The 14,525-nt window shown below is 46.4% G+C and overlaps 4 protein-coding genes across 4 annotated transcripts; 1 reads left to right on the top strand and 3 right to left on the bottom strand.

Moving 5' to 3' along the window:
- Positions 1-3,821: 3,821 nt before the first annotated feature.
- Positions 3,822-4,676, bottom strand: BDQ94DRAFT_139372 (uncharacterized protein). The gene is made up of 2 exons (XM_026765414.1): positions 4,414-4,676; positions 3,822-4,363 (listed from the first exon to the last, which is right to left on the bottom strand). Exon 2 carries the CDS (start codon positions 4,132-4,134, stop codon positions 3,892-3,894), a length of 243 nt encoding a protein of 80 aa, XP_026628893.1. The 5' UTR covers positions 4,135-4,363; positions 4,414-4,676; the 3' UTR covers positions 3,822-3,891.
- Positions 4,677-4,952: 276 nt separating this feature from the next.
- Positions 4,953-6,636, top strand: BDQ94DRAFT_139370 (uncharacterized protein). The gene is made up of 2 exons (XM_026765413.1): positions 4,953-5,700; positions 5,753-6,636. Exons 1-2 carry the CDS (start codon positions 5,199-5,201, stop codon positions 6,211-6,213), a joined length of 963 nt encoding a protein of 320 aa, XP_026628892.1. The 5' UTR covers positions 4,953-5,198; the 3' UTR covers positions 6,214-6,636.
- On the bottom strand, positions 6,427-7,260 carry BDQ94DRAFT_139366 (uncharacterized protein). The gene is made up of 3 exons (XM_026765412.1): positions 7,024-7,260; positions 6,615-6,932; positions 6,427-6,559 (listed from the first exon to the last, which is right to left on the bottom strand). The coding sequence occupies exons 1-3, from the start codon at positions 7,081-7,083 to the stop codon at positions 6,458-6,460; spliced, it is 480 nt and encodes a 159-aa protein (XP_026628891.1). The 5' UTR covers positions 7,084-7,260; the 3' UTR covers positions 6,427-6,457.
- A 425-nt stretch (positions 7,261-7,685) lies between these two features.
- Positions 7,686-8,123, bottom strand: BDQ94DRAFT_168196 (uncharacterized protein; the record flags this gene model as incomplete). Its single annotated transcript, XM_026770988.1, has 1 exon — positions 7,686-8,123. One exon carries the CDS (start codon positions 8,121-8,123, stop codon positions 7,686-7,688), a length of 438 nt encoding a protein of 145 aa, XP_026628890.1.
- Positions 8,124-14,525: the final 6,402 nt, after the last annotated feature.

Genomic DNA, 14,525 nt, shown 5'->3' with positions numbered 1-14,525 from the left:
CCTGACGTCGAAGGCAATAACGAGCGTCACTGTAATTCTGGCGCTCGGTACAAGCCGATCGAAAAAACGGCCCCTGAGAGGAAAAAGAGGGTTGATATCAAATCGACCGTCGTCAATCGAAATCGTGGTTGTGTTGTGTGTGGCGAGCGGAAACTAATCGCGGCCCGATGGCGGTTCCGCCGGCGGGTGGTCCCGAGAACACCCCGAGGACTCCGGAAAACTCTGCAAGGGACAGGGATGAAGCTGGCCCCCTACCAGTGAGAAAGGGACGAGCAACGCGGGCACAAACTAAGAATGTGACCATCCCGGCAGTCGAGTTCCCGTCCCTTGAGGATGGAAAAACAAGAATCACAACCCAAGTAGTGGGAAGCCTGATCAACAATTTGAAGGACATCATCCAGCACCAAAGCACGATCATCGAATCGACCCAACGAGAGCTACAGCAACTTCGGAACGAACAGCAAATCCTCCAAAACCAGAATCTCCAGCTAATTAAGGAAGTCCGTGATCTGCGAGCACGGTTTGACACCTGGGCAGCCTCCCCCCAACCCAGAACATGGGCCGCGGTCGCAGCCGAGGCAGCAGGCGGAGAGGCTGAACAGAGAATGCCCCGACCCCGAAAAGAGCCGAACTGTATTCGGATCAGCACAGCACGCCCGACAGAAGACGCAGACAACGGGGACCACGAGGTATTCACGAGGTACTTGCCCACCGATATTGCCAACACGCGTATCCGCGCGGCTCTGTCGCATGCGGAAGCCACCAAGGACACCGAGGTTGCGGGAATAGGGACCACCAAAACAGGCTACGTCATTCGGTTCAAAGACGAACAGTCGGCAACCACAGCCCGAAACAACCCCGAGTGGCTGGGAGAGCTAGGCAATGAGACAAAACTCGTAAAACCTCGCTTCGGTGTGGTGGTACACCGCGTCCCGACTGAGGATTTCGATCTGGACCGAAATAAAGGAGACAGCATCGACAAGATCATGCAGGAGAATGACCTAGCGGGAAAAGGATACCAGATCGAAGATATCGCGTGGCTGAAAAGAAAAGAAATCCCCTTAGGACGCTCCGCAACGATGGGAATCTGGCTAAGTACCCCAGAAGCCGCTGATTTTATCCTCAACAATGGGCTTCTGGTGGGACAGAGATACATCGGGAGCGTGGAACCCTATCGGGTTGAACGAAAGAGGTGCCGCCGCCGCCAGCGATTTGGCCACCTTGCCTGGTCATGCACGGAGCGGGTCCGCTGCGGATACTGCGCGGGTTCCCATGACCAACGCCACTGTTTTCCCGGGGTGAGACCCCGGTGCTTAGACTGCAATGAGGAACATCCCACTGGAGATCGGAGGTGCCAGAAGCCCCTCCATCCCCGGTCCTCCCAATGACCTCGCACAATCTCCGTATCCTACAGTTGAACATCATGAAATCTAGGGCAGGAATGGAAGCCCTCATAAACGACCACCAAACGATCAACCTCGACCTCCTCCTAATCCAGGAACCCCCTATTTCCGCGTACGGCGGGAAATAGTGGCCATCAGGCAACCAAATGGCTTTTAACCTCACGTTTTCTCTAGCTTAACGTCACCCAATTAGCTATTATTGACTTTTACTCTCAGCCCGGGTGCGCACTTTACTTTCTCCGAGTTTATAGGTCTCCTGCATGAAATAACATGTGGATTCAACCTTTTCTGGTAGGTTTTATACTGTTTATCACCCATCCCCAATGGTAATCAAGGACAAGCTAAATATCTTAATTATGCCTACTGCGAGAGAGTGGGAAACATCTGCTACTGTTAAATCACAGACATGGCTTGAGACTAACTGAAAGAAACCTAATAACAGAACATATTACTATGAAGTTGATTCATAGTTTGGCTATGATAACCCCAACCAGTGTTGAGTAAGATAGGGTTTTTAGGAATTTAATGAGCCCAGGTGATTTTATGGAAATTTTTTTTTTTTTTTTTTTCCCTACGCGTGTCTAGTTAGGCTGTCTTAGATGGGACCCTTATGGAATTGTGTTGCTCTGGTGTTTTTTATTTGTAATTCACTTCTGCTTTATAACCGTTGAGATTTTTCACTTTCTTTCAAGCAGAACTATATATCTGCCGATAGATGCTAGGCCTGTTCTTTAGATTGCACTAGGCCATGTCTTCTGCGAATGCGTTTTCCTGGTAGCCACCATATATTGAGGGGAGCAGTACGGCTAATCCAGCGCCCCTGCATCGCTACCACCACACGCGTCTCTACGTTCCTAGAGAATAACATTGAAAGGCGTGGAAGGTGCCTTCCCCAGAGTCAGCTCGGAAACATTGTATGGGATTAGGATGTCACATCTTTGAGGCATACAATACAGCCCGGCAGAGAAGTGTGACATGAGAAATTTCCATATTAGCCTTCACCCGTTTGTCCTGTGCTAGAGTACTACACCTGTGTTGCTCCGCTTATTTCCCGCATTGCCCCAATGAGCACCACGGCGATAGAGACAAGAACTCATCGTACATGGCTTTGCGTATAGTATTCTAGTTGCTGTCGCCTCGGCCTGTATGGGACGGTACGCTGCTCGAGTACTGCATGCTCTTGCCTTATGTACAGTTTACGGAGCCAGCCCTTTACAGAAATCGAGATCGAGCCTGATCGAGAGAAAGCGCAGGCCAACGCACTGGCACAGCAATCCACAACAGGTATCACAGTCTTCTCAGACGCTTCAGGAAAAGAGAATCAACTAGGCGCCGCAGCAGTAGCTCTTAACCGCAACCGGCAGATAACGGGGTCTCGACAAATCAGCATCGGCTCAATGGACCACTGGTCGGTCTATGCGGCCGAGCTCATGGCAATCTACTATACTATCGGGCTGGTTTTTCAACTAGCCCAGAAGGTGCATGCTACAACAACAGCAACCCAAGACCCAGCGACAATCCTCAGCGACAGTATGTCCGCGCTACAAGTAATCGCCGACTCATGGAATAAATCGGGCCAGCAGATCATCCAGGCTATTCATCAGTCTGCTGCAGAGCTAAAAGCACGAGGAATTCCGCTGCGATTACAATAGATCCCGGGATACTGCGGTAACCCTGGAAATGAAACGGCAGACCGTCTAGCCAAGAAAACGGTGGAGGCGGAAAAGAAAAACCCTTTCCAGCACCTTCTATCGCGGGAGAAGGCTTTCATCCGCAACAAAATCAAAAGTGAATGAGAACAAGAATGGAAGACCTCTAAGAACAGAGGGCACCTCCGGCACATAGATCAGGCCCTACCCGCATGCCGCACGCGCCGACTGTACGGCTCGCTTCCGCGCAACCGTGCTTACCTGCTGGCGCAACTTCGGACCGGCCACTCATGGCTCGCCACCTATGCTAAGCAACATGGCTTCCGAGATAACGAGCAGTGCGAATGTGGAGCGACAGAAACCGTGGTCCATGTATTAATTGACTGCCCGCGGCTGAATGCCCTACGGCAAGAATTGCGGCGGAAAATCGGAGGCGTGTTTAACAACGTTTCAGATATGCTAGGAGGAGCAGGCCAAGGTAAGGAAGGAAAGTTAGAAGATGCCACGCAGAACGGTAGCGTCCTAGGGGCGGTACTTGATTTTGCAGAGGCGTCGCAGAGATTTCGAAGTCGCGCGTCACGAGGGCGGCAGAACAGAACACCAGGCAACGGCCAACACAGGCCTTGACGAGGCTCCAAGTTCGTCAGGAAAGTAATAGTCTACAGTTCATGGATGTACATAGTGAGTAGATAGTGGTTCCCTGCATATCGCCTTAAGGCGAGGGGCCAGCGTATGATTCATCATCATCATCGTCACTGTACAGTTTAATTGTGCTTCGGTCACACATCCAGGCGATCATTTTTCTGAAGCCTTACGCATTATGGTCTAGTCCGAGAGTCCTAGTAGAAATAGAAAATGGTATGGCACAGGTGCTGCATCTGCAACCAGCGTACGCTGAGTTTCCTTACTAAGCTGGCGAAGAACCGTCTCGTTGAGAGGTTAGACGGTATAAACAAGATTTCGAACTGCTCACTCTCGCAATTATTCCTTGTAACAACACTTTGAACAGCACGCGTATCGACGCCGAGCCTGTATCTGCACCACCAAACCCAGTACACCAAAATTATACACAGAACCATCATTTCAGTCGGCAATTTGGACAGAGATATATACGGTTCGTGCTTGATGCCTTGGAAGTAGACCTTGGAGGATCAGGACACCATGATGGGGGTGATCGCTGTTGCGCTTCGGCGCACATCCGAGGTGTTGGCTGTTCAGGGATGGGGACGGTATGCCTGCATTTGGAGAAGTACACCGGAGCCGGGTCTTCAATGAAGCACATCACGGAAGACTGGTGATGATTTCTGGTTCCTAAAGTAGCTCATTCAGCTACGTATATGATCATTGGGGAAGCGACTTACCAGCAGACAAGCTAAATCAGTGTATCAACTGAGGGCTCCAGCACATTTGATTTTGGCAGCTTGTGAATGACTTGAAGGAGTGATACAGTCCTGCTACTTGAAGGATCGTTGCCCTTCTTATGATTGCGCCTTTACCGGCAACGGGTTCAGTTCAGTTCAATACGCTTACTAGATGCCACCTACAGGCTTGAATCCTCATTGAGTAAATGTTCAGCTGCTATCGATTGGCTAAGGAAGTGCAGGGATCTAGAGGGGTCTAGAGGGTGATAGGTCGGAGTAGTTCAGATATTGCTGCCTGGGTTATTGTTCTCAGTACTTCCTTAACAAGGCCTGAACGCTTGGCTCAGCTCAGACCTCAGTGGTCCGCCTGATCTAGTTTTTCGCTCACCACACTGTCCGCTCGTTACGGATCCCTGCTAGACTGGAGTCAGCGCACAAATAGGACGCCTATCTGCGGCCCGAAACTGATAGGATTTTCCTTACCCCCTCACCATGGATGACGTGGCAGCTGGCAGATGGCAGAGGCGGGCCTGATCGAACCCAGCTCCCCTAAACCCAACTTTCTTAAACCCAACTTTCTTAAACCCAACTCCCCTAAACCCAACTCCCCTAAACCCAACTTTCTTAAACCCAACTTTCTTAAACCCAACTTTCTTAAACCCAACTTCCTTAAACTCAACTTCCTTAAACCCAACTTCCCGAAATCTAACTTTCTCAAACCCAGCTTTTCTAAACCTTAACGCTCATCCCTCTCGTCGTGGTTTTCCCCTACTTGGCTAACCACTATGATCTTTGATATTGACGTGTACGATCATCCGGAAACCTCAGCCTTTTTGAAGGATGAATTATCTTTACTTAACGAACAGATAAGGATTGTTGAAGGGCTTGAGCATGCTAGAGCCCGTCTTCTGGCCAAATCTTCGTTGGAGTACAATACACTATCGAAGTGCGATGTGTTCATGCGTTATGCCAATGAAAGTACCCCTGGCAGTAACTTCGACCTCGAAATCCGTAAGCTGAGCCTGGACGAGCTGGCTTTCTGCTCCATTAGTTTCGAAGACAGGCGCCTCAAACATGTGGTCCACCATTTCAAAGCGGCGAATATCCGGAAGTATATGACGACAACACACGTCTCATGCCTCGAACGGCAGGAAATTTTCAGACGACTGAACCGTTTATGCGCTGAATCTGAGGGGAAACCATTTAAGGAGATCTACTCGTCTGCCTATATGGTATACAACAATTTTTTGGCCAAGGGCTCTATGGAATCGAATGAGATGGATGTTGGTACGGTTGCGATTAATCGTGCAATACCTGCGCTTACTGATTACATTTTCAGAGACTTCACTAGATCCCGAACCTGACACGATGGCTAAACAGCCTGGCTCCTTTGAGTTCCCCACGGCGCGATGGAGCAACATTGACAAAGTGTTTCCTGCACAAGCTGCAAACGCCATCCGCCACGCGCCGCAACGTATAGTAGATCCGGAAATAACAGATTGTGTGCGATCTAAATTCCCTAGGGGTCGGAGTGAAGGCGATGCGATCGTTTGGTTGGACATCGGGTCCAACGGGGCACTGCCATTCCTACCTACATATAGGTCAGGTATCGAAATGGAGCAAGTTCGTGCCATATTTGGGGATGCTATCTGTGATGCTGTTGATGAAAGTGACCTGCGAAAGTGGGAAAAAAGAAATGGACGTTTGAGTACAACAGAATGCGTGAAGATGAAGGTATTTTGTCACATGGAGCTTCGAATAGGATACGACACAACTATAGCGAAGAAATTATTCAATTGATGGAATAATAGCCTTTATATATTGTCGCAGATATGCCTGCAGGAAGTCTCATGATGCCATGACTTTGCTTGGTGTTCCACACTTCGTGATCCGCTTCAAAGAAAACCACTTCTTCGCAATCTCTACAAATAAGTAGCCGATCATTGGTCGCCTTTTCAATCGATTCGAGTGATACATATTCGGTAAGCTTCTTCAATCGATCATCGTCTGCAGGGAGCGTTTCCCACCGTGATTCCTACCAGTATCACATCAGTACTGTATATGATTCTCTTTTAGGAGCCATACCAAGTCGTCTTTTCTGGTTGTCATAACAATCTGAAAAGGTACTCTGAGGGTACAAAGCCTGCTGTAGTTGGGCATCAGTCTTGACCTCCGTCGGGATGGACTTCTTATGGCTTTACCTCCGAAGCAAATGGGTGGTGTGCTGAGAAGTCGCGTTTTGCAATCTTTTGGAGCGGCGCTTTGTTGCATCGCATGGAGACAACTACACCAAGTGAGTCGTCTGAAGCTTTGAAACTTATGAGCGAGCGACAGCCAGAGAATTTTAAGGTGGGGGTTAATAAACTAGGAGGGGCATGTGATCTGATCAGGTTAGTCTTCCGTGGTCGATACCCAAAGCGGGGCAGCGGAGCATCTTCAGCATCGAGGATATTATCACGTGATGTACTGTCCCACTCGCTCGTCTCGCAGTAATGAGCGACGTAAACTCTATAGAACTGTGAGTAAAACATGTTTCGCATATCCTATGTGAGATATTATTGGTGATTGGCTATCTCCATGCAGTTCATTCTGGCCTAACATATTATGAGGCTGAGTAACTTCTCTTATTAGTTCGGTGGACCAGGAAGGCGCTGCAGCCACACTGGCCATAGCCGCACCTATTCTATCAGGTAGAGCTTGCTTTTCAATCAAGCAGAAGCCTCACCGCCTTCTGGTTCATATCCGCTATCTTTATCGTTTGCGTGAGATTTCACATCGCAGGCTAAGGCAGACATTTTGACTTCAGCCCGAATTGATTTAGGTGCCTTGTATAGAATATCACAAACGGTTTCATATGTAAACTTAGAGTAACTTATTAAGCTGTTTACATAGCTTCTATTTAAAAGATTCTTGTTATGTCTTATGGATTTCCCGTATAGTAGGCAGAAAAAGGATGTAGCAGACGCTGATGTGATGTAGCATGGCCGGTGTAGCACTTCTCTGCATTTCCCTTCTCTTATAAAGGATGATAAACGGAGTATACTCTATAAGCTTCTTTCCCTTGTTACCTTCTACACTCGGGTCTATTTCCTATTACTTTATGTAGCTTGACATCAGACCAAGGTATAGCAGGGTATAGTATCTCCCTGGCTTGGATTGGGAGAGTCTGATTCACTGTGGGAAGTCCTAGCGTTTGCCGACCTTGCCCTGGATGAATATAATATCTAGAATCTCAGGACAATACTTGACATGTATATTCATGTTCCCTCAATTTAAAACTCAATCCAGTCATTGCCACAGTCTTTCGCAATATCCTTCACGTTCATACCCACTCTCTTGTTCCACCTCTCGGCAGTCCCAGCTTCAATAAGCTCCTCCACTTCAAGAGAAGCCAATACATCAATTGTCCAATCCTGGCATCTTCTTTTATCGCCCCTAGGAGCAGGCTCATTTGAGATGATCTCAACGACCTTTGAACGGAGTCCAGCGTTCAGACGCGCGATCTTGCACATTCCGATAGCGTGCCGGGTTTTAATGGTAGTAGCTTCACGAACAGCCAGCTGATACCAAAGTGTCGATTGGTCGATCAGTTGCACATGGTAGAGGTCACCGAAGTCTTCTTCCGGCTTCGCCAAAAGGAAGCCCCAGTGGGATCGTTGGTTGGGATTATCTCCATTTTTAAACACTTCTATGTGTAACTCCAACGTCATTTCGCTGGAATAAGTCTGAGGATATTCTCATTAGCTACATAATCCAACGGATTATGCTTGCATACCTTACTTTTGATTTCATACGAGTATCAGGTCGCCAAAAACAAGTATAGAACGCACATATCTGACATGCGGCATCTACAGAACTTTATGTCTTTTCATGTAATGTCAGGGTCATGCTATTCGAAATTACTATATTAGTGCGCCTCGGCATGGTAGAATAAGTGTAGGTATGATAGGCTTCGAAAAGCGTATTGCTTATCCTTCCTGGCAAATCACACCTCATGCAGATGTAATGATTTGGGTGGCATAGGAAGACCCCCGCTTAGATGTTGACCTGAAAGCTAAATTGTATAGCGTCCCATGCACAGCAGTGATTAATGAACTTTTTATAAAACACTTGATTGTATACAATACAAGGCAAGTGCTCTTAGGTTGAGAAATTTAGGTTTGCGGGAGTTGGGTTTGTAGGAGTTGGGTTTGCGGGAGTTAGGTTTATAGAAACTGGACTTGCGGGATTTATATCGGCAGGAATTATATTCGCAAAAATAAGATCTGCATGGAAGTTGGGTTTCCAGAAGTTGGGTTTACAGGAATTGGATTTGTGGGAAGCTACGTTTACAGGAGTTGCATATGTGGGGACCATGTGGCGTGATCTATTTTAAGATATTACACACTGTGCCTTAGACCGTCCGCCTTCTAAAATCTGACTCTTTGAACTAACTTATGCAAACCCAACTCCTACAAACCCAACTCCTACAAACCCAACTCCTACAAACCCAACTCCTACAAACCCAACTCCTACAAACCCAACTCCTACAAACCCAACTCCTACAAACCCAACTCCCACAAAATTGTCTAGTCTGTATAATTCCTTATACACATACACCTGGGATCAATTAATGCTCTGCAGGGCTTCACTCTCATAGTATCAATCAGCTCTGGTACGTCGCAGCTTATAGCTTAGGCTCATGGAAAACTACAGAAGCTTTGATATTTTCTAGGATTTTATCTTATAGTACTGAATATATATGGCCTTTGCTCATAGTTGGGCACTATAGAAGCAATGCTGAGGTTATTTGGGATTCCCATCTGCTATTTTGAAACGTCCACTCACTATTTACAGTTAGAATAGAATGCGCGCTGGACATGCATCAAGGGGAATATTCGGCTAAGGTAATGAATGAGGCCATGTCACGAGCCTGCTACAATATGGAGGCCTTTGCTGCCTCGGCACTACATGCACTAATTCATCCTCGAAAACTATATTGGTCAAACTTTTTTCCTCTTTGATACATCCTTTTTCGTAAATTATAAGGCGGATTACAGTACAGCTACGTCAATGTATAATTACCCCCTGTATCTGGCCTAGGATGTATATTTCTAGTTCGTAACCACATGCGTAGTGTCTCTTTTCTGCTTGTCCTAGATTTCTTACACAGGATTGCAAGCTTATCAACTTCGGGCCGTTTTTTTGACAGACAATCGAGATGACTCCAGTATGTCTTTACAAACGACCACAATTTCAAATACTTATCACAAGCAGGACACCAGGAAGAGAAACAATACAGGTGCAGGGAGGGAGGCTCTTGCTTCAAGAAAGAAGGAGTGTGTCAATGATAAAGAACAGAAGGTAATAGGTAGTAGACCTTACTGAGGACCCACAGACTAACATATACAGGATTACTCTTCCGGTTTGGGACAGTTCAGAAAGGTTGGAGACATACGCAAGGAACACTGGATACCAAAGCCACCTCGTTTCCGTGTTAGGCTATTCTGTTGCCGATGTGATGAAGAAGTAGGGGTTAAGGGTATCTCTTGTGGCTCTTGTTACCATGAGAGGTGTCCGGAGTGCTTGGTCTTGGGCCATGACAGGAGCGCACCCATGCACTTTGCTTAGGGCAAACCCAAAGCTAGAGCTGCGAAGACCCATAAGTGGAATTGATGTCCGGTTGCCTACTAAGTCCTTGCGCCGCGGCCACGGTCTGTAGTCAGAAGGCTACAACATCTCCTAATCACTGCGGATTGACTGGCATATAAGGTTGCCACTTCCCAACCATACAGAAAACTAAAGATGTTGTTTGGAATGCAATCAAATGATTACGTCTATATTATCCTATATGCTTACGTTGCTTGGTATTTGTTTGTTATCCTCGTCCTTTGCTGTTATTATTTGTGTGGCAAGTATCAGCAGAAGCTGCACCGAACAAAGCGCCGATCACGGAACAAGTCAAGAAGGAGAAGAAGAAGACAAAACAAGGCTGGGAGGAAGCGAAGAAGCCACAGAAGATAAGAGGTATATCTCAAAACCAGCTGGTCTTAGGATAAGTCGCATGAAGTCTTCTCAGGAGCACTGGATATTTTGCTCAAAGTGGATACATCTGGACAGTTTGTGACCTGGTTCATAATCGCCAATGTGAAAGGAATGCCGGGACGGTTGGTAATCTCTTCTGAGCACCGTACTAGGTTGGCGCTAAACAATCGACTTATGTTAGGTAGGGTACATTCCGATGCTTCACCAGGACGATCGATCATTTTGATTTGTTCTATGGACGAAATCCTCCTCTGTACGGTCTTAGCTAGCGCTTCTGTGGTGAAACACGACGTAGGAAGCAATATGTCGGTGTGGAGTTGAATATTCGGGCGAGCTCACCATATTATACGGACTAAGTATGAGGCTATGCTTTGATACTGGCGAATTGATGTGGAAAAACTAAAGCATCTTCTAAGAAGCAAATATCTGCTGGTATTTTAGTTGTGCTCTCATGCTGCATGAGTCTCTTATTATCCTCCTATCTTTTGAAGGCACTCCACGGAGCTCACTGGTATTAATTCCAGTGGTTTTGAGGAGGTTGTCATAATCGTAGATGATCAGGCTTTGGATTAAGCAATCCCTTTTTTTTATCTTTCCCCCTTTATCCGGGAAATGTTGGAAGACAATGTTAATTTGCTTCTTTCGGTACTCCGCATGGGCCTCTAGCGTTGAAGTAACATATAAGAGCATTACTTGAAACTATTTAGTCGGCCTGAGAAAACAGCGGAGTGGATGCCCTCGATTCGTGCTCTGTTTCCCCCGGCCCTAGAATATTATTCAACAACTCACAGTATAACCAAATGAACATTTTGATTTGAAGTACGCTATAATGGGCGTGGTATTGTTAGGAGGATGGAGGAGCATATATACTAAGCCTGAGGACTCGGACTCCGAAAGCTCCCACTCGAACTCTCGTGCGTGATCAGGGGCGGATATTGTAGCTAACCCAGCATTGACCTTATCCTTTTAGCCCGCCCCACCTTTACCCACCGCACCAAATGTTCAAAAAGATAGGCAGTCGAACTATATCGTAAACAAGGGTTGAGGTGGTATAACATAATAAGAGGACTTAGGAGCTTAAACACATGATACACCCAAGCAATGGACCAAAAAATTTTGAATCCAACAGCGAATCTGTGGATGGGGTTCAAGAAACCTGCCGGTCGGGTTGGGGTAGTTCAGGTAGCCTGAGCCGAGATTGAACAATTTTATACGGAACATGCACAACCACTTTCCAGACTTTGATGTTCACGTGGGTAAAGGAGATGATAACACATCCATTGCTCCTTACTGGAATATGTCCAATGACTCTGAAATCGCAGCTTTTAAGATGGACAGTATGTGTAAACGGAATCGGCAGACGAGACGCGTCTACTAGGACTGTGTCACTCTCTGGATCATATTCACCGACAATTGCATTACGGACAAGATTGCCTGCAACGACTGCCCAAAGAGTAGTATCGGGTTTTATCTACATGCCTGTCATAAGTGCATGTTCGAAGAAGTACGCAATTTTTACTTACAGGCGGTGGAGGTAATTGGATGATATCAGATGAGCTGGAGAGGTGCTCCATTGAAGTGAGCTCATCTCTCGCGCTGTCAGCGTCGCAGGCACCCAGACATGGAAGAAGCCTGTGGCCTTGGCGTCTCGCGATATTCCAAGATCTGGTGAACCAATGCATTGCTAAACAATGACTTGATAGATGGAGTTAGGACAAGCCTGTTAGCCTCTTGCTATATATACCCATTCCACCTTGTTCCAGTCAGCGCCAATATATGTTCAGTCCTACTGGGTTTCGATAGCTAACTAAAGAGAACCCGCCTATTTGCGTAGACATGTCCTTCTGACTGGTTCAAACGGAGTGTGAAAGTGGCAGGGATCAGATTAGAGATCTGCACAACTTTCCTAAACCCAACTCCTGCAAACCCAACTCCCACAAACTCAACTCCCAGAAACCCAACTCCCGCAAACCCAACTCCCATAAACCCAACTCCTGCAAACCCAACTCCTGCAAACCCAACTCCTGCAAACCCAACTTCAGAAGCGAGTTTACAGCGTCATATTGTATGGTAAAACAAATGAATCATGTCAGCGATTGATTCAGGCTACCTAGACTAAATAACCACTTATACTACTGAGGCAAGAATTCTTTAAGAATTACTTCTATATAAACTCCTAATTCTTCTTTTTTTTAGTACTCTTATATTTTCACCGGTTGCTTATTTTATATATATACCTGGCTCTACTCAAGTCCTGATCTTCTTTTATATTAGTATATTGCTATAATGGAGGAAAAAAGACATTATCTAAACCAGTTTGATAACGGGTTTGTTATACGATCAATATACCTCAAATTCCCTTCTACTAACATATATTTAGACTATATTTAAGAGATTACCTCCGGCAATATTTTCCAGCCTCTTATGCGATACTTGTATCCGAGAGACTCCTATCTCGAACTAATACGAAATCTACTGTGTCAGTCCCGGAAGATATATACTATAATATCCGACTTCTTACTGGAGCCCCCGCGCTCTCATCCTTCATTACAGGACTCGGGATTGAGCTGTGTTTGTTTACTCCAACTATTGAAACAATGAGTCCCCAAAATGAGCCTGTAGGCTACTTGGCTCGCTCTCTCCATGCAATCATCCGGGAAAAAGACGATACAAAGTTTGTTAAAGCGAGGGAGACGATATTACCACAACTCTGCCGGAGAATATGGTTGAATTTACCCTCGTCAAACATATGGCAGCATCTGACAGATGAAACTTCCGATTCACTGAGACAGTCCTATGAGTTCTTCTCGTTCTGTACCTATAACGTGCAGAATCAACCAGATGTATTATGGCCGGGGCTTGATGCTTACAGCAAATGGCGGTGCTATGGGGCTTCTCACGAAACAGCACTTGTTCATATTTTCCCTTTAAAGATGACCACACGGCTTGTTCTTGGGGATTTTTACCATCTTCTTGCAAGAACGCATTCAGCTTGTTTCGATAATTTGCTTTGTACCCGGCTCTTGCCCCATCTCCAACCCCTGTTATCAAACCTCATTGAAGTGTTGGCCTATCTTCGAAAAAGATGGCTCTCCAGTTGCTTGGAGGACCGAGCCTCGATTTTTCTGACCCCCAAGCTCTATAACCTTCATGGTATCTTCCAGATGGCATATGACCATATTGAGCTGTTCCGGTCTGGCAAACGCTTAGCATGGATGCCTTTGGTTAAAACAGTGCAATCCCTTACTTACGCAGTCAATCTTATGATAGAGACTCTCGATGTACTTCCGACATCGTCTGAGATCAATTTTCAGTCTCAGATGGATACTCCAGTTCCACATTCGCTTAATGAGGCACATATCAATTTTGTCCTTGTATCTACCATGGAATACATCGGCCGGCCGTACCCTGACTAGCTAATCTTTACATTATTCGAAACATCCGTTTTTCGTTGATAGTGGCATACATTCGCGCACAGGTACGCGGTTGCAAAGAATTGGATCCTGAAGTAGACCATCAGAAGGAGTAGGTGGGCAGGGCGCGGTGACATATATTACCAACAAGACGAACTAGAATTAGTATATACTCAGGCTGCAATGAGTCAGTTGGAGATTGAACACGATGCGTTCTTTTCATAGTAATTTTATTATTCAAAAGAAAATTGTACAGTATCCCATGAGCTTCTATGTAGAAGGCTTCTTGGGAGGCACTACCGCCATACCAGGCAGAAAGTCTCTACACCAGCCTTTGTTCATGCCACACCCTGCCGCCTACCTTGAAAGTTAAGCTTATTCCTGAGAAGGTAAGGCCTGCTCTTAGTAATGCAGAATCTCTATTGCCTTCCCGATTAGAATATGCATTTTTCTGAGGCACAAATATACTACCCGAGGTATAAAATATCTGCTCAGGCTGAAACCAGATTATATGGTAGGCGGTGAGGATCTGCTGGCTCAAAAGACCACACCTCGCTTTCTAGAGAAGGCGGAGAGTGGGCAGAGGGTGTGATATGATGGCAGCCTAGGCCGGTGGCGTAGCATCTCCCTCCGCGAACCCAACTCTCACAAACCCAACTCTCACAAACCCAACTC

Source organism: Aspergillus welwitschiae (assembly GCF_003344945.1).
Source record: "Aspergillus welwitschiae strain CBS 139.54b unplaced genomic scaffold BDQ94scaffold_8, whole genome shotgun sequence".
In the NCBI taxonomy this organism is placed as follows: Eukaryota; Fungi; Ascomycota; class Eurotiomycetes; order Eurotiales; family Aspergillaceae; genus Aspergillus; species Aspergillus welwitschiae.
This window is presented reverse-complemented; position numbering and strand designations above follow the sequence as displayed.

Bases quoted from the DNA above. Each gene is read 5' to 3' on its own strand.
- BDQ94DRAFT_139372 (XM_026765414.1), bottom strand. From the start codon at position 4,134: ATGATGGTTCTGTGTATAATTTTGGTGTACTGGGTTTGGTGGTGCAGA.
- BDQ94DRAFT_139370 (XM_026765413.1), top strand. From the start codon at position 5,199: ATGATCTTTGATATTGACGTGTACGATCATCCGGAAACCTCAGCCTTT. The intron at 5,701-5,752 runs GTACGGTTGCGA...TTACATTTTCAG, and splicing joins ATCGAATGAGATGGATGTTG to AGACTTCACTAGATCCCGAA.
- BDQ94DRAFT_139366 (XM_026765412.1), bottom strand. From the start codon at position 7,083: ATGGCCAGTGTGGCTGCAGCGCCTTCCTGGTCCACCGAACTAATAAGA. The intron at 6,933-7,023 runs CCTCATAATATG...ATGTTTTACTCA, and splicing joins TAATAAGAGAAGTTACTCAG to CAGTTCTATAGAGTTTACGT. The intron at 6,560-6,614 runs GTAAAGCCATAA...GCCCAACTACAG, and splicing joins ACCACCCATTTGCTTCGGAG to CAGGCTTTGTACCCTCAGAG.